The 26,168-nt window shown below is 38.1% G+C and overlaps 1 protein-coding gene across 1 annotated transcript in view; it reads right to left on the bottom strand.

Annotated features, from left to right (window-relative positions):
• The window catches only part of ZDHHC17 (zDHHC palmitoyltransferase 17), a 74,566-nt gene that overhangs the window by 23,213 nt on the left and 25,185 nt on the right, over positions 1 to 26,168 (bottom strand). The window contains exons 3-10 of the mRNA XM_084287231.1: positions 22,065 to 22,187; positions 16,787 to 16,864; positions 15,245 to 15,389; positions 9,985 to 10,049; positions 9,071 to 9,233; positions 4,388 to 4,513; positions 2,618 to 2,760; positions 324 to 426 (exon numbers count right to left, since the gene is read on the bottom strand). Coding sequence (XP_084143357.1) covers positions 324 to 426; positions 2,618 to 2,760; positions 4,388 to 4,513; positions 9,071 to 9,233; positions 9,985 to 10,049; positions 15,245 to 15,389; positions 16,787 to 16,864; positions 22,065 to 22,187 — 946 coding nt within the window. The remainder of the gene's footprint in view (positions 1 to 323; positions 427 to 2,617; positions 2,761 to 4,387; positions 4,514 to 9,070; positions 9,234 to 9,984; positions 10,050 to 15,244; positions 15,390 to 16,786; positions 16,865 to 22,064; positions 22,188 to 26,168) is intronic.

The following is a 26,168-nucleotide window of genomic DNA, read 5'->3' on the forward strand; positions in this document are numbered from 1 at the left end:
GAAACTACCTACTGCTTTTCAGAAAATTAAAATTTGTCAACTTACAGCCACAGCGTACTTTGTAGACCTGCTTACATTTCCCCACTGAAGAAACTGGTAAAACACAGGAGATTTTGCTGACTGCCTCCTTCTACTTACTGAAGCGAAGTAATAATATGCACATTTTAAAAGTAATAAAATAATTACCATCAAGACAGAATGTTTTTAATGGTGACAGCTTTTTAAAATTTTAATTAGTTTACTTACTGTTATATGTAGGATGATTCTGGGTATTACCTCATACTACTAACATGAAAGAAATATTACTGTACACAAAAAAGGATATCATTCCAAAACCAGAAGAACCACGTCACATACATCCAGAATTTTGTTGCCAAGTATATTCCAAGAGGCAATGCACTGTGCATAGAGTGATCAAAGAATGACCTGTAAAGCAGAAACAATCTCACATGAGTTTGAACTTATAAAGCATAAATCCTAAACTACAGCTTCTGAAAATACAATTCCTGGTATACTATGTACTACTATAAGGGATATTGCAAAATATGTCACAAAAGCACTCTTCACTTTTATGTTTAGAGTTCAATTTTCAACCTGTCCAGATGAATGGACATGATAGAATGTGTTTAATTAAAATTTATACATTCACTTTTGAAGTTCTATCCCAGAAAAAATGAGATAAACACAATCTGTGGATCTTGAGAAATGTGCTTTACAGAAAATAAGACATTAATAGCTGAATTTAAAAAAAAAAAAAAAAAAAAACTGTCTTTATAAAAACTGATCTTTTCTATATAATCTCACAATGTTTCCTGAACTTATAAAAAAAATCTTTGCTATACACTTTAAAAATATGTTCCATCCTCACAACAGGGAAAAAAAAGCATACAGCTTGATTGTTTTGAAATTGTTCATGATATCAGAAAACCCATGTTTTTCCCTGATTGCTATTTTTATACTCAGTGAACCATTGTACTTTTAATAAGTCACAAGCCAACAGCACTACAGCAGTCAAGACCTGGACAAGAAATGTAGAATGCTTAAATATTTAGCTGCAACTACACTGACAACAGGTACGCACCTATGAGATTCCTAACCTACAGCATGGATAGCAGTTGCAAGCTATATTTACACATGAGATCCTAAGGTACTTAGGAAACTCATGCAATGGAAATTACATGTTAAAATTACTTCAGTAAGAAAAAGGCTTAAGAGACCTTGGTATTATCAGCCTACGTTTTTGAAATATTTCTGATTCTTGAATCTTCTGCTTCTGTTACAGTTGCCAACAGAAAGTCAAAGGAAAAACAGATGATTTCCCACATCACTAGATTTGCCAGGTTCCAAGATTCAATGTTACTTCTTTAATAAAAAAAAAATAAGCTATCGGAATTCTTTTCACCTTCTCACACTCTTGCATTTTAAAGAATATTCTGCACAGAATATGAATTTAGTCTGGACAAACTAGGTTACTGACTAGGTAACTCTATATACAAGAAAAAGTTGCTGAACATATATATCACACTCTATACTGCTCAATTCCTCGATATAAAACTTCTTTCAAAACCTGTTTAAACATCCTTATATTGAAGCTTTTCCCTTTTTGTCCTGATAGTGCCTCAGGGCTGCCACGGACTAACGTGTGCATTGAATAGCTTTCATTTTACTCCATTACTCCTTGTAGTAACTTTCTCTCCTCTACTGGAAGCTTAGGTATTTTGAGAAAATCCTGTAAGGCAGATGAGCTACGATGGTAAATAATATGCAAATATAAAGATCACTTAGATTCTGTAAACTTGTTTTATGGGGCAGAAATGTTTTCTTTTCCTCTACATTCAATGCCAGAAGAGCAGAAAGTTCCTAAGTATGATGATATAATAGGTTTTTCTATACATGCCACACATAATAAAGAAAAGCAAAGCACTTATGAAATGGTCTAAGGATCTTGAAAATACACTGAAGTACACCTGTGTGTGTGCATACGTATGTACGTTTACAGTTATTTAAAGAAATCATAAAAACATCTCAAGTTCTTTATGATCAGGTAACAAATCAACATTATAAGAAAGCAGCCTTTTTCTTTAGTCATCCTTTTCCACAAAAACAGAAGCTACAAATCCTACATGACTATTTCTCTCTGTAAGTCTCTTTAGATACCATTTGGGTATTTAAATTCTAAAACCACGTTTTTTTTTGTTTTGTTTTTTTTTTTACTTGCACATCCTTCTTCTATCCCTTTGTGGTAGCCTTTCCCTTGACTGTTTTCTACAAAATTCACACTGATAACTCTTTGTAGGCAGACATTCAGCACCCTCCTCTGGAGAACAACTGAATTTCTGTTCTGCTGTTAGCTTCGATGAGCTCAATGGCATTCAACCAAGATAATTTCATGTCTATCTGCAAGACAACTGAGCACTCCAAGAGCAAAGTTGCACAAGAACTTTCCCAGAAATAGTTCTTTAAAAAAAAAATAAAAAGAAAAAAGAAAAAAAAAAAGTTGCATGTCCAAAAACTGCATAAAAATAGAAATTTCAGATTATTTATCCAATAAATATGATGCCAACAAAACACTTCTTGTGTGCATGCTAAGCAGACAGTGTCCTGGTGAAACACTTACTTTGAAAGAAACTGCACCATAGCCCAAACGCCACCATACATCAGCCCTTTAATGAGCCAAGAATCAATGTCTAGGTCTGCTATGAACCCAACCAGCCAAATAACTAGGAAAGGAGTTCCCAGCATCACCTTCTGACGGAATTCCTATATAGAAACAAATATCAATAAGAAATTCTACTTTTAGGAACAGGTTGTATAACAACATTATATAATAAAAAGGACAGTCACAAAAACTTGTATAATTTTTCAAGAAGTTTGACATACGGGAAGGAATAGTCATGATTTTTTGTCATTTCCTATATTTATATATTTCCAGTGTATATGCAAGAAAAAAATAATCTTCCTAAAATTCTGTAACAAATTAGTAATTTGCTTTAGAAGAAGCCTCTTTTAGAGACTTTGGTATTAATCTAGAATAAAGGCAATAGAAGTTCTTTTTTAAAAAAACATTGTGAAGTGCATAAATGACTATATAAGTCAGGTTAACCTCAGCAAACATTAACAATCAAAGTGATGTAAATAATAGATTAAGTCATACTGAAGAGTATACAAATAAATATAGGACCTGTTTTGCTTCAGATTACGTAGCTACAATTCCTGATCAAGGCACCTTGAACTCTTTCTGGAAAGCAGAGTCACAGTGCAAGTATGCAAATAATACAACACATAGATCACTTATGGGCTGTACTTGTTACATTGTTATATGGCAATACAGTTAAAAAAAAATCATCAAGATGCAATATATCTTTAAATCAAGAAATAATTACAAATCAATGACAGCAACACTTAATATCTAGCACAATACTCTCACTGGTAAGAAAACATTAACACTATGCAAGTCCTACAACTTCCTCGCGAGGGGGAGTGGAGAGGCAATGACAGGTATTCTCTGTAAACACCAGTGATAGGACCTGCAGAAATGGTGTTAAGCTGAGGCAGGGGAAGTTTAGGCTGGACATCAGGAAGAGGTTCTTCACCGAGAGGGTGGTTGCACACTGGAACAGGCTCTCCAGGGGTGTAGTCACTGCACCAAGCCTGTCTGAATTTAAAAAGTGATTGGACTGTGCACTTAGTAACATGGTCTAAACTTTTGGGCAGAGCTGTGTGGTGCCAGGAGTTGGACTTGATGATCCCTATGGGTCCCTTCCAACTTGGAAAATTCTATGATTCTATGATTCCTCAGCACTATAGGCAAACAGTTTTTCATGCTAGAGCAATACATTACCCTTTACATCGTCTATTCTTGTCTCCTCCTATCTGCAGTATTAGATATTAACCTGAGCAGAAAAAGGCCTCCACTTAGAGATTCTTATGACATTATAATACTGCCAAGACTGACTGCTTTTGGCATTGAACAGAAAATACTACATAATAGAGAGAAGATCAGAGTTCAGGCTATCTAAAACTCTTTTGTCCTTCACATATTCGAGAATCAGCTTTGTAATAATCTTGGCTATGCTCAACAGTACCACTGCTTGGTACTTTCTTAACAATTAGGCAGCACAATAGCTAAAGGCAATTGTGGAGGCTTATGGTTTTCTTTCCTCCTGCCTTTAATAAAGTTGTGGATGGTTTGTTGTTGTTGTTTATTTTGTTTGTTTGTTTATTTTAATTTATTTTTAAATTACTTTTATCATAAAAAATGATGTTTGCTAAGACTAAAATGTGGGGAATACACAGTGTGGAATTGCTTACCTTAAACAAACAAGACCCCTCTCCCACCAACATCAGCAGTAACACTGATTTACATAAGTGTTATACTACTTCTCACCTTATCAGCTTTTAGTTTTCTCAGAAAGGATGGACTGTCATATCCCTTAGCCTGTCTTGCTTCCTGTAGGTGATTGATCATCCAAACGTTTTTCCTCTGTTTTGCTAGATCAAGTGGTGATTCTCCCTGCCAGGAGTATAAAAGTGGGAAAAATCTAATTTAAAAATAAAATGCATTCAGGGAAATATATTTAAAATCAAATTAAGCTAGATTCTGGCTTTTTTATTCCTTTGCAGCTTACTTGACACCAATCATCCTTCATTCCTTTCGGTCTTTCTCACACTCCCATAACTACACAAGTGGACAAATACAGAATTAAGATGTGACGCTGATGTATGTCACGATGTAGCAATAACCATTGCCTTTGGCATAACACATCTGTGCTCCGCTGTTCTATACACAGTCCACTAGCCTGTAAATGAAAGACTGTGCTTCCCCCTTGGCTATTGACAGGCAGCAGAAATCAAGCAAAGAAAAAGAACTCGTGACCCACTGGATCATGGAAACTCTCCCAGTCTAAAGCCTGACTTCGGTTAACTCTCTGCTTTCTTGGCAGAGAGAAGTAACTAGTATCACAGAATGCCTCTGATTGCTCGCGTTCGACTTATTCCAAAACTCCAGATTTTTGTGCTTGGCTTGTGCTTCACATACTTTGGGTGCAAAGCCAGCAATGGTCCATGCTTTCGCATTCCCTACATTGAGAGGACTGACAGACAAAGCAAAAAGAGAGAGAGATACAAGGGCCAAAGGTGCCCACCCAACTGATTTTAATTTATTGCTTTCTAAACTTTTAGGAAGAGAGCTAAACGAAAGTTACTGACTAGGTCTAAAATTATAGAGGAGGCAAGAGACAACCAATTGCAGGTACCTCCAGCTTCAGTTTTGCATTTGACTCCTCCTCTCTTCTACTGGAGTTAAATCCCCTCCTAAACAAACCATTCATGGAGGCTTGAAAAATGGCTGAGTCCTCCATCGCTTGGCCCCCTCCTAAAAAAAAAATTGAGACAGGTACCAGAAACTGAAATTACCCACAAAGGGCAATAATTACTATAGACAGAAGAGATGTCAAAGACAAAAAAAAGGACAGTTAGCTACCTACATCCCATAGAAAGAAAATGGGAATCAACTATTTAATTGTCATCTCTTGCTCCAAATCTCTAAAAGGAGGGTAAACCAGTGCATGCTATAGATTATGAAGTGAAGCTTTTGCTGCCTAACAGGATCTTGCATGATGCCTGCCCAAAGAATTCAACTACCAAAATCAGTAAGAAAATAATAGCCTTTTTACATAATTTGGCTTCAAAGTTATTTAGCCAGATGATTAAGAAACAGATTGAGACTTCTCAATTCTCAACAGAAATGCCTGAAATCAAACTATGGTGCCTGCTTCATCACCAACGTAATTGCATCTTGAATCACTACTGTCGGGAAAACTCCAGGCATGTCTTTTTAATTTATTTTTTTTTAAATATCACCTTGAATATCCAGACTGTAAAGATTACCTGTGGACAAGCAATTCCCTCTGGGAGTTGATCTCCCAAGTAAATCCTGAAGTTGTCTTGGGGTCCAGCTGAGCATCCCTTCCACTAGAGGGCCATGAGACACCTAGGAACTGCCTAGATAAAAAAATTGAGGGAGCTTTAAAGAAGTCTTTAACTATGTGTCTAATCATCTGGCCATTTTAATATTTTCCTTGTACTCACAGGGATGGGTGGCTGATTTGCTTAAAAAGCGAAACAAAACCAAAAAGTATCAGGGATCTTGGTCTAGTAACCAACTTAGTTTGCCAGCAAGCAGTAAGGCTTCAACAGATTATATTTTAAGATTAAGTGGTTAGACAGAAAGAATAGTCTGAAGCGTCATTGCCATAGGGAACTTTACATATGGACTTGCACAGACAAACCTACAGATACACTGCATAATCAAGAAACTACACCTAAAATCCATTCAATGATTAACAGATGTAATTTTTTTTTTCTAATAAATATCTTCTTTAAATGATAAAAGCTCTTTTCACACTTTAGGGAAAAACAAATAGGTGTTTCTGCTTATATTTAAGTAAAATTTACAGATTTCCCTCCCAACCTCAATAATAAACTGAGTCCTTGTGAAATCCTGTTCTCACCTGCCCAGTCTGTCTACTGGCGCAGCAAGATACTTTACCTACAGAAAAATGAAAAAACAAAACAGAGAAAGAACAAAACAACAAAAAAAAAACAACACTCCTTTAACTAATGAAAAGCAACTTCCATGTCCAACTGTAACTCAGGTCTCAAAAAGGAAAAAGAAAATCTTACTACCAAAAGAAAATTGTTATTTCTTGTCCAGCAAAATGCAAAGAGGATAAAATAACAAGAACAAGACAAACCCACTTAATGATTAACTTGAAACAACTAAACCTGTGATATATGTACATTCTGGTGTTATTAATCCACGATGCTACTTTACATCATTTTACTTCCAAGATGGGCATTCTCTCTCTCTCTTTTTTTCTTCTCCAAAGTACCAAGCTTTATTCGAAAAGAGTGCAATTGTTTGTATTATTCTCTTATGTAGCCCCCACTAGCTCTCTTGAACTGTCATGCAATGTGAAAGCAGCCCCTCACTGAGATGACTGGTTCCAGTCTGTTCCAAACCCAGAACACCAGCACAGCAGGCACTTCGCTACCACACACCGCCTAGAGCCGATACCAGAAAGGACAACCTGGACATCTAGCATTTCATCTACTTTGTAACTGGAAAAAGATGAAAGGATACCAGCCAAGGTATTTCTTTAACTTTATCTGTCTTATTATTTCTGGTTATTTCCATGGACTAGCTGAGAAAAGGACTTCACTAAGTACTGCTACAGAAATTTGGAAATGACTGCATTAGAAAGAAGCCTTTCATGATTCCCTTATCTAAGGAAACATGAGCCACTTAAGTGTTTTTTTCTTTTTTTTTTTTTTGCTGAACAGTCAAAGAAGCACAAAACTGAATTCATATCTATCTGTCTACAGAAATCTACCAAAAATTTTATGCTTACTGTGAGCTTTTGCTGAATGTAAGATATATCACCCAAATCAGCTATCTGTTATAAATCCAACAACAGCATGGCAAAACTACCACTGCTAGAATGATTTTGACATATGAAGATCCTAGAAACCTATAGGAAGGCATGCAAGAATCTTTGACTCCACTGCAGAAGGCAGGCAGCAGATAATGAAATCAAGCATGTCTTCTGGTATGACTGGAAGGATATTATGATCCAGCAGGTTCAAAAGCCTATTTTTCTACTGAATGCTGCTGTCTGTCAATAATGAAGGAGAGACCACGAACTGCATTCAGGCTAGCTGATATAATTTCAGTTGGCCAAACATACAAATTTGTATTACAGATTTCCTAAGAGTCCAGAAGCGTAGGTAAGGTGAGGACTTTCAAACTCTAGTTGCACTAATCAGTCTGGCAAGGGAAGCAAGTTATGACACAATGATTCCCCCCCCCCCCCCCCAAAAAAAATATTATTTTATTTTTTTTTAACCAGGTGGCACAGGGAAGAGCTTCTCAACAGTTTGCAAGTGAGACTAGAAGCATAATTAATCCACACAACTGACCTTACAGACTAGGACACGTATTCACATCAGTACACATCTACTGGATATAGAAGCTATAAAGTTACTAGCAAAATTAGATTGCACCCTTAAAAAGACTGTTCCATGCTGTTTAAGAAAACGGATGAATAGGTTTGTTTGTTTAAAGCATATGTCTATCACTTGTGCCAAGTGAAGTAAGGCCTAGTCATCTTAATTGGTAGGCGAAATGGTGAAAGGTCAGATTATTTTAATTAGATATTTAGTGTTTTATACGTGTAGATGTACAGCAGTATTTTCCAATCTATCCACCCCACCTATAACATTAGGTGAAAAATACAAATATTTGAAGAGAAATGGAGTAGCGGAAAATTCCTTTTTCTAAAATTGCATTCTTCTGACAGCACAGAAGAAACAACTTAGGCGATGAAGTACATCTCATTTGCTATACGGAACAGTCTGGAGTCAATGGACAAGAACACTGCCGAGCAAAGCTTCAGTAGGCTCACCCTCCACCACTGAAGAAGCTCTTAAAGACGCCAGGTCTATGGCATAAATTTTAACAGCTCCATGGCTGGTCTAACACACGCTAGAACAGGCCCTGTAAGTGCTGAATCTAGCTTCATTAAGAGGTTATGGCAGAGTAACCAGGCAACTTAAAGTTCTGATGTGAAGAAGAGCCCATTTGCTTATTCCACTCTTTGTGATATTTTTCAGTCTCAAACTTCCTTGCTGCCACTGGGAGATGGACTGTCTCACATCTCACTCCAACAAAAACAAAGGTACTCCAAAATTTCACTAGAAGCCATTCAGATATTTTTTTAATCCAAATACACAGCATTTCATTCATGCAATCTAAATGTGCACCCCAGCTCCAATATATTTACACATAACCACTGTTAAACTATTTACGTGGGTACTTTTGAATGTTCAGATTGAATGGTTATGCATCACTATTAGCAAATACTGACTCCCAGATTAAAAACCAGTGGCATGACTTTTGGTCCATCTTCGTGATCTCCCCCATACCCACAGGAATCACCTACTCTTCAGATTTATCATAGGCTCTGCTATTTCTGCCATAAACCACTTACAATAAAAACAGACTGTTTACCTTTATATTCTGAGCATCAACATTAGCTCCAGCTTCTAACAGAAGACTAATAACTGTAGTATTTCCCGCTAGCACAGCCCAGTGCAATGCTGTGTTTTTGTGATATTTGTCTCCAAGATTAACAGAAACATTAAACGTAAGTAGTAATCGCGTTGGATCCACACTAGAAAGGAAAAGTCTTGTTAGATCTACAGAAGAACTCAAATACATTCCAACTTCTTGTTAATGAGTTCAGCTTCTATGAAGAATGTTTATCGAGTACAATATGTAATAGAAAAGGTTTTTAGCTGATGATTCTGAATGGCTCAAATTTTATCCCACCAAAGAGAAACCACATTCCTGCTGAATTTAAAAGGAGCTTGTTCTGGGATGCCATGAAACACATTTGGTATGCAATTCTGTTTTAATTTCTTTCAAAAACTAACAGTACTAAGAGAGATTTGTAAAAGAAAGCACAGTATTGTTAATTTGACAGAAAAAGTTCTAAATATGTTAAGACTTCTACTTCAGATTCCAAAAGATGAAAATAGAATAGGATGATAATGTTGTTAATAGTAGGTATTTGCAGAAGCTCGCTTATGCTCCTCTCAGCAAGCAAAGGAGACAGGCCTCTCCAAGCAGGAAACTAACTGAGACTAAATTGCTCTTTGGAGAACTGTCTTTTTACACCAACTTTCTCCAGTAATCTCCACAGGAAGATTTAGTTAGTAATCTAAAGTTCATATTAGTGAGTACATCTGAATGCTATCTTCACTCTGGAATAAGTCATAAATGAAGAAAGATAAAAGTGGAAATTGCAAAAAGCACATTGGCTAGTTAAACCAAAGCACTCGCCAAAAATCAAAACCAGTCACCATTATAAGCCACTTAGTTAATGTCAAGACAAAGTCAAAATTAAAGTGAGTTTATATTACCTATGTGTTCTGTAAGCTGCCCACATTAGAGGTGTCATTCCATTTTGATCCATCATATCCACATCCTAAAAAAAGAAAAATGTTGGTAAGATAAACAAGCATGCTCAAGCTCCAAGAGATACAAGGCTTGCAAATAAGAAGCAGTATTTTCTGACTAACCAAATGAGTTGGTGCAAACCTGGCAAGCTTTTAGCACATAGTAAAATAGTATTTAAAAATGAAAACAGACATCAACACCACCATTGCAAAACCATAACCATTGCAGTGTATCTTGGAAACTAAGGAACAACCATGGTATTTAAGGCTAGTCACGTCAACCATACTATTCACTTTCAACATAAACACATAAATAGATGGTGTAATACTGCACTCCAACGCAAGATAAACCTAAAGTAATGCATCAATATTTAATGAACTACTTGATAAATTTGCATTAAAAGCATGACTTAGCACCCTACATGGCTGAATACTAGCTACAGCTATTTTTCCACTCATAGAGCAATTTTCCTTAGTTCTCTCAGGTCCAGGGGTATTTACATATTTGGATATCAACTTAATGGATGCCACAAAATTTTTATGCCAAAATAAAAGCTATTAATGAAAACAGTCAACTAATCTGTAATCAACTGGTGACTAAACTGATGACTAAAAATTAAAAACAAAACAAAAGCCACACCATTTCATTATTTTGCTTAACTGAACCTATGTTCAGTTAGCCACAGAATAACAAAACAGCACCATCCAGGACATCTGATTTCAGACAACTCTTTAAGACCAGACAGGAAAGTATCAATTACCTGCAGGGTTTTGTTCTGCCTTGCTAACATGGAAGTTGGGAATTCCTAAAAACGTTTAGAGCCAGATTAGACTCTCAGGCACATTTGGGCAAGTTCCTCAGCCTACCAACATTATATTGCTCTAAACTAACTTAATTCAAGACCTGAACAACTGTACTTAGAGGCAGTAGAGCTATATCAATATGTACTATGCTACTCCCCTCAGCCCTCATGTCTTGGTTTTGGCTGGGATAGTTCATTTTCCTTCTAGTAGCTGGTATGGTGCTGTGTTTTGGATTTAGGATGAGAATTATGCTGATAACACACCGATGTTGTAGCTGTTGCAGAGCAGAGCTTTCACAGAGCCAAGGACTTTTCAGCTTCTCATGCTGCCCTGCCAGCAAGTGGGCTGGGGGTGCACCAGGAGCTGGGAGGGGTCACAGCCAGGACAGCTGGCCCAAACTGGCCAAAGGCACGTCCCATATCATAAGGGGTCGTGCTGAACAATTAATATGGGGTGGCTGTCTGGGGCGGGTGGGACTGCTACTCCAGGACAGGCTGGGCATTGGTCAGCAAGTTGTGAGCGACTGCACTACGCATCACTTGCTTTGTATGTTCTCTTATTACTATTATCATCATCGTCATTATTATTTATCTTCCATTTCTGTCCTATTACATTGTCTTTATCCCAACCCACAAGCTTTTACTTCTTTTTCCCCTCCCAATTCTTCCCCCCAACCCGTGGGGGGCAGGGGGGAGAGGAAGGCAGTGAACGGCTGTGTGGTGCTCATCAGCCTCCAGGTTAAACCATGACACCTTACTAGGAAAATTAGGTTGAAAGTGTTTCAGTATCATTTGCAAGAGACACCCTTGAGAGAAATCCAAAATGTAGATGATGATGCTTTCTACCTGCCCTCCATTCCTTCCAAACCTTCTTCTCTGCTCCAGTGTCTGCCAAACACCCAGCACCCTGGGACCCCCAGGTAAGAAAAATATATCGGAAATAAAGTGATTGATGAAGGAGGAAAGAGAACCATTACTTTATTGCACAGTGTATTCAGAAACAAGTTACACGCACTGACACCAGCATCCAAGCCTGCTGGCTCTAGGTACGTGTAGCCTTTTGAGCCTCCTAGGGCTGCACAATTCTTGGCACTGCCTTCAGCCGCCTGTTGCCGAGGCTGGGAAGGAAATGAGAACCACAGCCTAACCTCAAGTTCGTTCATCCTTGAGAAGCACGCCTTTGATTCACAGGTCACACTGCGTGAACAACTCGTTTTGAAAAATGCATGAATTACTGAGACGTGAACAATCACTCTTTCATCTTTAGATTACATACAGAAATGCAAAGCTTTGTGGCCAACAACAGATGCTTGATTGCTTGGAAGGAGGTAGAAAAAAAACGATTCCTTTAGTGATTCCACCTGACAAATCAAAACTACACTTCACATACTACGTGACAGTAAAAAGAGGGGGAAAAAGAGAAAAGATGAGCTCCAGATTACTCCTTGCACAGATTATCTAAGCAGGCTGTACCTATTACTCATAATAAGCCACTAAGCTCCAGCATGGATGGAGGCAGATCCCTCTTCAAAGGAACTGTACCAAGAGACAAGGAAACTAAGATTCACTTGCATATGGTTTTATAGTCATACTAAATATGATGTACTTGTGGATAGAAGAGACGTGTCTAACAAAGCTCCCGTCAAAAATTCTTTGTTATTCTGCCAGATCATTACCACATCCACATAATAAAAGGGCACATTTCTGAAAGAAACTTATGTTGTTCTTCTGTACCAGAGGGCTGAGACAAAAAAGTAAACCTTCAACAGCCTATACACCTCGGGAGACTGTTCTTTGTTCTGGTGTGTACCAACAGACATCTCAGCATTAACTTCTTGTTTAACTCTTGCTGACAGGTCAGCCTGGTACTGCTCACAGACAGGCATCTATGCTGTTAGAACAGGAACGTGAGCAATACAAGAACCAGATTTCACTGAGTACAGTGATGTAACAATCCAAAATTGTGCAGACTGATGCCTTGTGTATGTATTTCAAGTGTGAGAACAACACAGATCATAATTGGTAAATTATTAAAATTGTTTCCTATATAGGACAACTCTGGCTCTGAATGAGAACAACTTCACACACAAAGATGAGCCAGATTTTAATCCTACAACATTAATAAAAAAAGCTTCTGGAGAGGCAAAAGTATAGGGGAGGAAACAGCCTCCTGCATGGAAAGGAGCTGTGGCAACTATTCTACTGCTTGAAGCCACTTTTCAGAAGCAATCTAGCTGACGAGTTTGAATTCTGAATAGCAGCCAGAGATCACAGCAGCATTCAGGCTTACCAGGGCATGGAACAGTAGCGCTCAGACCAGCCCTGTGTTACAATACAGCCTTCTCAAAAGCACAAAAAGCATCAAAGGATGCTTTCCAGTTAGAAATGCGCTGAAAGGGACCAGGAATTTGATCATCTTCAGAAACATCGCTGGTTATTTCACAGATCACAGACCTTTGTATAAAGATTCATTATACGCTTGTGGAGAATAGGGTTCTGAGCAAGGAAAAGATCCCTCTTACATGGACTGTCAGCCAGGGAAAAGGAAACTTGGGCTCTCAAAGAAACAGCACATTTAAAAGCAAACAGTAAAGAAAATTTATCAGGAAGGTGGATGTAAGAATGAGAACATTTCCTAATTTGGGGAAAACTTGCTAGTTATTCACCGAAATAAGAGATTTGACAGGGTCCTAGCGGAACAAACCGAGTGCAGCCTGACAGGCAATTTACCAAGCAAGGTGAGGCACACAACAGAAGCTACCTTGTTCTCCTGAACAACAAAAGCTCTGTTCCGAATAATCTAGTCCATCAAACAGAGTCTGTTTTGACAGTCATAAAGAAGAAACATGACTGGCCTTACAATCCTGCAACTAATGTGCTGTAGGCTAGACCTAGGCAGTAAATGCCTGGTTTAGTAACTTCCCTGGCCTTGTGGATCCCTTCCAGCACGGGATAATCTATGATTCCATGCAACCCAAGAGTTTCCCTCTGAACATCAGGAAGAACTTCTTTATATGTGAGTGACTGAGCTCTAACACAGGCTGCCCAGAGAGGCTGTGGAGTCTCCTCCTTGGAGACCTTCAAAAGCCGCCTGGACATGGCCCTGGGCAGCCTGCTCTGGGTGGCCCTGCTTGGGCAGGGCTTGGGCCTGGTGGGCCCCAGAGGGCCCTGCCAGCCTCAGCCCTTCTGAGATTCTGTGAAACTTACTTATTTGCCATCTAGTACCCAGTTCTCAACTGGGTTGAGAACAAAGGCCTAATCTCTGGATATAAGAGAACATGATCTCCATAAAGGCAAAAGACAAAAAAAAAAAAAAAAAAAAAAAAAAAAAAAAAAAAAATGCTTGCAAGTAGTAGCGAAGTAAGCCCATTGTAGGAAAAAGCAGTTAGTTTCCAAACCTAAATCATAGTATTACTAAGGAGGTAAAGATCACTGGGACCAAAAAGCAGAATTAATGACCTCGCATGCACTTACTGAAGGATAATAAAAAGTAGAATCATTTATCTCCTACAGCTTCTACAGAAACTAAGTAGTTTCTGTAGTTAGATGTAGCACAACTAGATAAGAATCCGCATTAAAAGAAATTGATAAAGATCTGTTACCAAGATAATAGGTTGGAATTTTAAAAGAATTTGCTTTAAGATTTATTTATGTCTATGTATGTACAGATGCACACACATGCAGCTTCTCTTGGACTGAAGCATTATATGCTCAGATAAATAAATAGGCCAAGTCTGTATATAAAAATCAGGGCAAACTAAATGTTCACAGGGAGGTTTCATAATCATGATAGAACATTTTAAAGGCTATTTATACCTTGTTGATGCTGTGCTTCACATGAGTTGGCACATATAGAACATCTGCAAGATTTTTCTGATATAAGTGCATGGCGTTTTCATTTTACATAGTTTGTGAACAAAATACAAAACTTGTTCCTGATAAAAGAGCATTCCTCTCCAATTTCTATTTTACAACAGCAATAAGTAAAAGTTACAGACTGAGGTATCCACAAAAAAGAGAAATGACCTATGACAACTCTGTCAGTGGATTCTTTACCCATGCTTGATTCAATGTTTCTATTTCCAAAATATTTTATATTTCCAACATATTTGCTATCTTCATCACTGTTAATATTTAAAGATTAACTTCAGTAGAAATAAAGAATGGTAAAAGACTATCTGCTAGAATTGGCATATATTATACCAAGATATGAATTAAAGCCAAAGTTCTCCAACCTCTGTTCCAGGAAATTAAGTTAACAGATGGCATATGCATCAATTAAAATACAGTAGTCTACAGTAAAATACATTGAGTTAGTGAGGTTTAGTCAGGCAAATATTTTGCACTTCCTGAATGATTTAATTTTCAACTCTTTTCTTATTCTGAGTAGAATCTATTTAAATATATTATTTAAAGTTTACCTGTCCCTTTGCTATCAGGTAAGCAACAATTGAAGTATGTCCAAACTGGGCTGCCAAATGAATACAGCTACATCCTTCTCCATCAATTAGCGATGGATCTGCACCATATTTCATCAGCTGTACAACCATGGATAAGTGACCCTGTCTAAATGTAAAAGAACACAGAAAACAAACAACTGAATAACTATATGCAAAAAAAATATCAACTATTAAAATGTTAATATTTTAATAAAACAAATATGTTTAGAATTTAATTATACTACAGGAGCTTCTGAACTCTGACATATTTTGAAAACGGTGATTATCATGATTTGATTCTGCAACCAAGTATGCACACTCATTCAACACGAGCAAATTCTATGCAGCCAATGCATGCATCACACGCAATTGGCTTCGGTGAGTTGTGAATTAAAATACCAGTCAACTAAACACCCAAGTTCAATTTGGAAGTCTCTACTGTGCCTGCTTCAAATTCATATATGAAACCTGCAGTTTGAGAGATGTCCAAATTGGCTTTATAATCCTGTATTTTGTAGTGTACATAGTTTAACTTTCTACTATTAATAACAGCACTAAAATAAAAATAGGAAAAAAAAGGAAAACGTAAGTCCTACTTTTCCTCCATACTACACTTAAAGCTCAGATATCTATTTGGTGCAATAAACATAGGCACATCCTTCCAGTTGATAAGGAGTACAACTATAACCACAGTGTTTCTGACATGAGCTAAAAAAAAAAAATTTGAATCTGTCAGAAACAGTTCTGGAAAACACAGAACAACAGATTACAGCTATGAACACCAGAAAATTTAATCAAATATTTGTGCTGATAACATACACAAAATAGAATGCAATCTGTAACAAGAAATATACAAGCTAAGATCTTTAAAGGAGTGTTACAAGCAAGTTGTCATCTTTAGTAAAGAAATTATCTTGATACATTATATGTTCTACAAGATAATTTTCTAAGCAACCTTTTGCAGTCTGCAGTTAAAAATGTCAATATGGACAGTGCTGCTTTCTTGTCCATTTCTAGGCAGTTGTCTGAAGAAGCAGACACCAGAAGGCTGTCTTCAATTTTCCCAGCCAGTCATCATTCTCAGATGACTTTCAACATTATAAACCTGATTTTAAGTGCATCTTAAAATATCCACACACACAATAGAAAGCTGCAAGGTCAATGTCATACAAAATCATCCCAAGCCCCAGCTGCACAAGCATTGCTGACCTTCAGAAGACTGACAAAACTAAGATCTACAAAGTAAGAATAAACCAAGGTGACTACAGACTCTAATTTTATTTTACTCTTTATCCTATCATAGAAGTCTTTCTCTGCATCAGACAAAAACTGAACTAATGCAGAAAGCTCTTGTAGCTCAAAGCTCAAACATAACAACATTCATGGTGTGTGCAGTTATCAACAACTGAGTTCATTCCTGTGCAAGTATTTCCATAAAATACAGCAATCACATAAAGCAATCAGTAGCAGATACCAAGTTAAGAAAAACACCTAGGAAAAAAAATATAGAAGACTTTTCCTCACCTTGTTGCCCAGTGAAGTGGGGTGGAATTTAGATCTCCTCCAAGCTGATCAACAATAGCACCTTTTGATATATAGTATCTAGTACAACAAAAATAGTGAGAATTATTGCTCATCTTGGTTACACAGAAAGGACACAACAAAACAGGCAATTACAGGTGAGAACTTTTGCTTTCATATAAACTTCCTTCTTAGAGGTCAATATTTTTTGCCTTTTTGATAGGGCTAAGGAGAATAGGAACACCCCTTCCTGTGTTTTAAGCACACTGCTGCTTCCGAGGTTGGTTCCAACATAAAACAGCCTAGTTGTTCTACATACAGACCGTGCTACCATGTAAGTATCTGATAAAATGGATTCTTCTAAAATTTGTAGGGGTGCTTGCTAGGTTAAAAAGAATTCTGAATTCGTGGTAAAGGAAAATGCTGCTGGAAAACTAGCATATTTAGAAAAGTTTGGCAAAGATGACAAAACTACATATAATTCATCTCAGAGCATGTATCATCACTGCAACTCCCCGCTGAAATCACTGTTCCAAGAGCTCCTGCTTAAGTTACAATTTTAGCCAAGTAGTAAGATTTTACACGTTTCTCTGTTGTAGTACAGTATTAAATACAGGACAAAAATATTTGAGTACTTCTAAAATATTTCTAAATGATGGGCTAGAGATTATCCTTTCCTCAAGAACATTTTTAAACAGATGGGAACAAAATATAAATTGTTGTAGTTAAATGTGGATTGCTTATTCAGTCATTTGTACTGTTTTGGCTAACTGCTTTCTTTGCTGTTTTATTTGGTACATGAAGCTGGCAGTATTATTTTTGCTTTGTGAAAGCAAAAATTCATGTTTTTAAAACCAGGTCTTCCCACAAGGCACAGAAATTCGGTTCTTCATTCACTACTGTAAATGCCAATGGCAAAGAGCTAAAAGATCTTTGAAAAATACTACCTAGGTACAGATTTCTAAGCGCTTGAAAATTTTGAGTACCTGTGCCTGCAGACTTTTTGCTTTCATAACACCTTTAAATATTACATGGATCCTCCTTTTCCTGCCCACACAAACCGGCCTTCAAATCCTCAGCATTGAGCTTCTGGCACCTTGATTTCCTCTAAGTGTTTCAAGACAGATGGCAAGAAGGACAACAAACAGAACAATCTGAAAAACGTTGCTCTAAGTAACTACCTTCTTCTTCTCGAGTGCTTATCTGTTCATAGAGTGAAACTTCAAAAAGAGACCACAAGTTACCTACAGAAGCAATACCTGAAGAATGCATTTGCTAACAATGTACAGGCTAAAAAACCTAATACCCTGATCAATACAGGACAGTCCACTCTACTGCTCTTCGACACCCAAGAACAGCAATGCAGTGTATGTCTCTGCTGAAGTTAAGCGTTTGGACTTTTCAAAGACAACAAGGAAGATTTTCTGAAAGTCTTGGTCCTGTGTAAGTGAAAAGGCAAAGCCTGTATGAGCTAAAGGGACAGCATTTCATTGTTGTGAAGCAAAGTCTCAGCTACCAAAGAACAAATTTCAAAAGATACCGAGAAGCAGATTCAGTCCATTTTAGAAAGGAGTTCCCAAGGAAATCTTGTCTAGATAAAAAAGACAACACAGACATTCACAGCCAAAGCTTGGATCCATCTCACTGATGTGACAGCCACTCATGGGGAGGTGAACATTAAACAGATTGCCTTCATTCAAACACTGGTCCCTGCAGAAACGCAGAATATGTTCAGATTTTACCGAGCAGAAGCATTACTTACTGGCTAGTACATTTTATTTAGAACGACGAACTTGCAGTTTGACAACTGGGAAAATACAAGGCGGCTATCTCCTGCCAGATGGTACACTGAAATAACTCTTTATGTTTCCTTAAGGGTGTTCTAGACTAATTTGAGATTTATCACTGTATTACAGTACACATGGATGGGGAGATTTTTCTGCAAAAGTAGTCTGAGAACTTGATCTCCTGGTCTAGATAAGCATCTAAATAGGACAATTTTGTGCTTCATAAGAATGTTACTGAAAGGAGGAACTGAATGATTTGACTCTCACTTAGTCATCCATGCTAGAAGATAACAGGTGTGCAAGTCCTATTTAAGCAATCTACTTACACTCAAAGCAAGCAGATCTGTTAAGAGGTCGGCTTAGGAAGAAAATACTTCCACTGATCTCCGCATTACAGTCACTAAGTCTTCGTCATGCATTTGTAAACTGCCCCTGTTTGGATTCAGGGGCTGTGAAATTAAAGTGCCTGCAGTCACCATTGCTAGAAAAAGTAGAAGGGAAATCCTCGTCTGGAGAAACAGGGACAGTGCAATGCAGTCACTAGGTAACTGTAGAGGTACAATGCTAATTTTTGCCTTTTCACAAAATTGAGTCAAAGACAGAGCAACGGATCAGTGTCATGATGAAAACAGAATGACATTATCTATGTCCGACGCTTGGGTGACATTTATCCCTGATCCTGTAGAAATAAGAGCAGGTTCTGTAGCTTTCATAACAAAGCATCTTCACTGGTATCTAGGCTGAATCCGAAGTTTCACAGCATGGATGACAAACTTCTGAGAACAAGAGGAGTCTAGTTCTAAGTTTGCTCTTTCCACAGACGAGCTGCTAAGCTCCTTCATCAGTATGACAACACAATATAGTCAATATCCAGTAAGACAAGCACTAAGATCATGAGACCATACTTAGACTCCTTCTCTGTGATACCAAGCTCACTGGCCACATATGTAATGGAATCATCCACTGCACATAATGGACAGAAATGGTGGAGACCTGGGGAGAGATGTCAGCACTCAACTGTAGGTGGAGAGATCTCCCTGTCATATAACAAAGAACTAAATACAGATTTAGCTTAGAGCTCAGACTTCCAGGCTTAGAGCTCAGACTTCCATCTATCTAAACCCAGTATTTTGATTTTGAACTGTCTCTATGACCGACAATCGCTAAAACAAGAAATTATTAGCAACACGCTCGGAGGGAAAAAATCTTGCAAAATACAACACAAGAAGCACACGCTGAAGTACCACTCAAAAAAAAAAAAAAAAAAAAGATTCAAAAGAGAACTAATTAGGAATTTACAATTTGTCTGATTTTACGCTATGGATGAAGAAAGGTCCTCAAGCGTTTGGAGCTTTTTTTTTTTTTTTTTAATAAAAAACTGAGTATTATATGAAATGCTACTGAACTAAAGCATAAGGTTGCAATCAAGTATAATGCAGGCAGTAGATTCATAACAAAGCTAATATGGAAACTATATGTAAGTTAATAGGGAAACATTATCCACAATATAGGCCTATTTTCTTCATATGCCTGATAGTACAATGATGTTTTTAAATGGTTATGGTTGTCTCAATGCCATTCAGCTTTCAGACCTTACAAAGACACATCAAATAAGACAGAAGACATTTATATTACAGATATTGCAACAGCTCAAATAAGATTAATAGTTTATTGCACATAATTAATTATGCATTCAAGTTGGATTTAAAAAGTGAGCTCAGGAAAAAAAAAAAAACACAACTGCATTTATAAGTTGCATTGGTATTAAAGAAAAATAGCAATCTGAGAAATTCTACACATTGCAGTTATTTCAAACCAAGTTCTAAGCTGCTAGCCATGAAAGACCCAAGAGAAACCAGGAGGAAAATGGAATGAAAAGGAAGAAAACAATAGAGTCTAAAACAATCTCACCAAGAAGGTTATTTGGCTAACCAGTGTTCTGCATCACTTTTGCAAGAGGCTGTCTTTCTGTGTGCCAGAAGGCACGCTGGCTACCCATACTTAGTGAAAGGAAGATACCAAACACAGAATTACAGTTTCCATGATAAGTTCCTACCCACAATAAAGGCATAAAACCTCCTGCACTAGCTGTTGTTTCCTTCATTCAAGCATCTACAGCAGGTGGCCCAGGAACATGCCCAGGAGGCTTTTTAAGATCTCTTAGGAGGGAGACTGCACAAACTTGCTGGGCAGCCTGTGCCAGCGCTCAGCCACTTGCACATGGGTAAATAAATAAATGAAATATGATGTTCAGATGGAATTTCACGTTTTAATTTGTGCCCACTTCCTCTTGTCCTGTCAGACAAGGGAGAACTCTGGCTCTGTCTTCTTTATTCCTTTTCCATCTGGTATTTGTAGACATTATTAAAATCCTTTCCCCTGAGACTTCTCTTCGCCAGACTGAACAGCCCCAGCTCTTGGAGCCTCTCCTCAGACATCAGATGCTCCAGTCCCTTAATCATCTTTGTGACCCTGCACTGAACTCACCCCAGGTATACCCATATGTTTCTTGTACTGGATAACATTAGCCTTTTTTGCAGCAAGGGTGCATTGTTGGCTCACGGTCAGTTTGCTGTGAACTGGGACCCTAAGGTCCTTCTTAGCAGAGCTAAATCTTCCTCTGTTTATCTACCTTTAACCTTCTTTTAAAAGAACTACATCAGAACAAAGTCCTTTAAAAACAAGAAGAGAAATATGAACCTGAGATCTGCAGGCAACTTCAAGAAACTCAAGATCTGTTCTGATGAAGACACTGGTGATGGAAATACATGGGGAGACCCCGCTTAAAATGAAGATGTTTTGCATTTGGTTTTGTGTGTATTTACATTCATTCATAAGAAATATTTTGAAAAGTGGACTGATTGAAGATGTGCAGTTTATACCAAATATCCTAGAATCTTGCTGATTCAGTAATATTTTGTGTATTTAGATATAACTGTATGTACTTAATTCATCATCTTGCTACTGGTAGAGAAAACAAACATGTCCTGTATACAGTTCTGACTTATAAAACAGCAAGTACTAAGAATTAGTAAATCCTAGTAAAATGCAGAAATGTTATTAAATTCAGAACTTCTTGAAATGCTGAATGAAGATGGAAGCCCCTTCCATCATATTAATCTCCCTTATTTAAAATACATGCTAATATCTTGCATGTAATTTTACTCCCTAAAAAAAAAACGTTGGCACTTCAGCAAGTCCACCATGGTATAAAGGAATTACACATGCAGCTGAACAGCTATTCCACAGGTTCATCTCATCTGAGAAAAGCTTAAGCTCAAATACTAGACATTTAACAGGTTTTATTTTTGTTAACTGTGTCATCAAAATGGTGTCTGTAAAACACGCAGATCAGATCTTCTGTCTACTATCCCCTCCCTCAGATTTCAAGAACTAAAATTGACTTTTTAAGATAATTAGGACAAACACATTTAAAACAACAATATTTTCAAGGATACAATTAGTTTATATATCACTTTAAGCATAATACATACTTCACCAGATCTATCCTGTTGTTGATTGCAGCCCAGTGGAGAAGCGTTACGTTTTCTTTGTCTGGTTGCCGTACATCATAACCTGCTTCCACCAACTCTCTACATCGTTCATATATTCCATACCTTGAAGAAGAAAATCAGATTTTCAAAGCTGTTACCTTGCATAAAAATGGATTAGGCAAACTCTGTAATGATGATGATACACAACCTTCAAATGATGATACACAACCTTCAGCAGAAGAGAATCAAAGCAGAGACTTTCCGGCACTGCATGAATACAGATCTCTTACAACAGTAAGTTTCACTGGCAGAAGTTGTATTAACCAGTTCAAGATTTTACAGAAGAATTGTCTCCACAGCAAACTATACAGCAGAACAAGGTGAAATACAGCTCAGTAGGATGCCTAGTATAAAACAGGATTCTTCTCTTCCCAGGGACTCAGCTGTATTTGTTTCTCCCATGTCTGTTTTCCTTCCTTTCCCATCTCTTGAAGGCCAAAGTAACAGGGCCAACTCATTTGAAAGTATCTTCCAAAAATCAGTGGAATGGATAACAAGATCATCAGATCAGTTACAAACATTAACAGATCCCTGACACTTTGCATTTTCCTTCTCAGATAACAAACAGCAATTTGCCTAATGTTAGTACTGTTTTATCATATCCCTTCAAAAATCTCTTTTAATATGAAATTAATGCTTTAATTAAAGACAACTATTAACTGTGAGCTAACTTCATTAAAAAATTTGCCTATATTTTGAAAGTTGAAACAATTCAGGAATCACAAACATCGCATACGCATCTAACGTAGGACTAACTCCAACACTGAATACCGTTTGTCCTGTTGCTTACACTGTTTTACTCCTATTCTTAGTGGTAATAAAAGCATAAAAACAATGCTTGTTAAGATTACATTTGAAAGTATATACAACCCACAGGAATTTCCTAAGTCTCAAGGAGGAGACTGGTGCCAGGCACAACCTGAAGTCAAGTTCAATGCTTCCTCTCTTTGTGACACTTGACTTCTGCTATAGCAGAAGATTAACAGCCTCTCAAAGTTGGAATTTAAGTATGTTTTCCTTATGTTGCTTTCATATTCCACTGCAGAAGACACAGCCTTAGACAACTGAAGGCCCCTTTGCTCCCCTTGGGTCAGCTGGCAAAACTGGCATCCAGACCTTTTTTCCAGGGTAGTTCCCATTCTTGCTTTTTCTTCAATGTGTTTGAGTGGCTCTTCAACCCGGACACAGTCCTGCCGTAGTGAAGCCTCAATTGAATCAAGTCATATAACCTCAGGAATGCTTTCCAAGCCCACTCCAGGTTTGAAGCACATTAATCGGACAGTATTGGGAAAAAAAAAAAAAAAAAGAAGTGCTATGCATAACAACCTCCTTAAATCATATTTTCTACTTCTTAGGAAAGTCACACTGGAAATTATGAAAAATGCTAGATATTGCTGTCATGCCTGTAATCTTTCAAAAGCATTACAAAAGCAGAACAAAGACTGCTGCCTGCAGCACATACAAACTGGAAACAAGCCTGTATAGCTTGGTTCTTCAGACTCAGTAAAAATGCAGCAGTCATGAATTATTTTGACAATAAAGCTTTGTTTTTAAGCGGCTGGGGGGAGAAAGGGAGGATGGGAAGGAGAGGTTTGGTTTATGAAGACTCACAAATATGCAACCAGTTAGACAAAATACATCCAGTCAGACACATGTAACTGCCAGGAAAAGTGATAAGGCTTTAAGACCGGCCGATCTCTGACACTTGTTTAAATAGGTTAACGTGATGCAATTCTTGGCTGGCCCTGCAGCTGCAAGGGCCACTGAAACAAGTCAGGACAACTAGGGGCAACTCAGCCAAGAACGAGGAGACAAGGCAGTAAAAGAGATGCAGTGAAAGCAGGACTTCTAGAATACAAGAAAGCAAATTCTGACCTTGCCACACAGTATGTAGAATAGAATAGTTCAGGAGGTCGCCTCTCACCCTCCTCTTCTCCAGCCCAGGCAGCCCAAGGGCCTCAGCCTGCCCTCATGGGACAGGCTGCCAGCCCCGCTACCAGCTTTGTCGTCCTCCTCTGGAGGCTTTCAAGCACCTTAACACCCATTTTTGTACTGTGGAGCCCAGAAGGGCATGCAGTATTCAAGGTGAGGCCACACTAACACTAAACATAGCGGGAGAATCAAAAGGGTTTCACCAGCCGGCTATGCGGTGTTCAGCACATCCAACAACTAGTTTGCCCCCTTGGCTGCCAGGGGCTCTGCCATTGCTAAGGCAGGACTTTCCTCTGATGAACCCACATTGACTATGCCTGATAATAGCTTTGTTCTTTAACTGCTTCTTGGTAGCATCCAAGATAATCTTCTCCATAACCTTCTGAGGGACAGAGGCTAGATTAACAGGCCTCTAGTGTCCTGCGGCTTCCCTCATGCCCTTCTTGGTGTAACATCGGCTAGCTTCCAGTCAGCAGGGACTTTCCCAGACTGCCAAGTCCTTTGGTAAATTGTTGAGAGGTGTCCAGCTGTAATATCTACTAGCCCTTTCAAGCACTCTGCTATGAATCCCATCAAGCCCCACTTACTTCCAAAGATTCAACTGATAAAGCTGCTCCCTAACAATTTCAGTAGCCACATATGGAAAGCCATTTCTTCCCCATTCATGGTCTTCCAACAGAGGACTAGGCAGCTCACGATCTATCATTAAGGCTAAAAACTAAGGCAAAAGGAATTAAATGCCTCAGCCTTTTCCTCATCCTTAATTGCCAGGTGACCATCCTCATTAAGTATCAGTCTAATGTTTTCCTTAGACTGCCTCTTGCTGTTCACATACCTGAAAAAGCCTTTTTTTATTGTCTGACACCACCTTGGCCAGTCAACTCAAGTTGGGCTTCAGCTTTTTTTGGTTTCTCTCTACACAACCAAACTGCAGCTCTGTACCCTCCCTGTGGAGACCAGACCTTGCTTCCAGAGGTGATATATTTTATTTTGATGCCCTAGTCCCAGGAAGAGTTTATTATTCAACCAAGCTTGTCTTCTGCCCCACTTGTTTTACTTGCAGGGGCAATGGGATTGTCTGCTCCTAGGCTTTTAAGTGGTGGTCCTTGAAAAGTGACCCACTATCACAGATCCCTAAACCCAAGGGATACTGCCAACTAACTCCCTGAGTAGCTTAAAGTTTGCTCTTTTAAAATCCAGGGTGGAAACATTGCAGACCTTTTTTCACATTATACCAAAATTTTTGAACTGCTTCATGATCACTGTGGCCAAGACAGCCACCTCCTGTCACATCTCCCACAAGGCCTTCTCTAATTCCTGTCCTAAGTACTTGGTGAGCCAGCTAGGAAAGGTGGCCTCCTACATCTGATGTTTGAGAATTATCTTCAACATGCTTCTGGAATTTCCCAAACTTGCTCGTCTGTATATCACATTGGCATATTACAGCATCTGGAGTTCGTAACTGATTATAAAATATGTAACAAGGTATAACTTAATAACTCCAATTTATTGTCATGAGAGGATGTAAGGATCTAGATAGACAAAAAACAGCTGGCAAAAGGTTAGGAATTTACAGCAATTTGTTCCTATTACTGGAAACAGTATGCTCTCTACAATTAAATAGAAGAAAACACTGAATCTGATGCAGCCATGGTTTCTTGAGCTCCGTCCTAGAAATGTAGCATTCTTCTCTTAACACACTACACAGTTTTTCTTTCATTAGTCTGCCATGGCTGACTTCACTTTGTCTTCTCCAAATGTTAGTGATGCACTGTTAGATTACAACATTTGAAAGCCACCTATTTCAGTCAGCATACTCACAATGTTGCTATAAAGGTTGTATTCCGTTCAAGAGAGAAGAAGGAAGACAAATCCTCTCAACAGATCAGTATATTAGTTCAACAAATTCAGCATCTGGGTTAATTCTGGAGGATGGTAAGCATCAATGGAATATAATCTAGGAATATTGTCAATACTGTTGAATTTGTCTTGTTCTTGAGAAAAATGGGACTAGTTCTTTCAGAGCAAAAATCCCATTGTGCAAGCTCATTTCATTGTCACAGTCTAAGCCAATTCAGTAACTATAGTATCTTGTCACCGTAAATTATATTC

This window comes from Netta rufina (genome assembly GCF_964035555.1).
Source record: "Netta rufina genome assembly, chromosome: 1".
Lineage (NCBI taxonomy): Eukaryota > Metazoa > Chordata > Aves > Anseriformes > Anatidae > Netta > Netta rufina.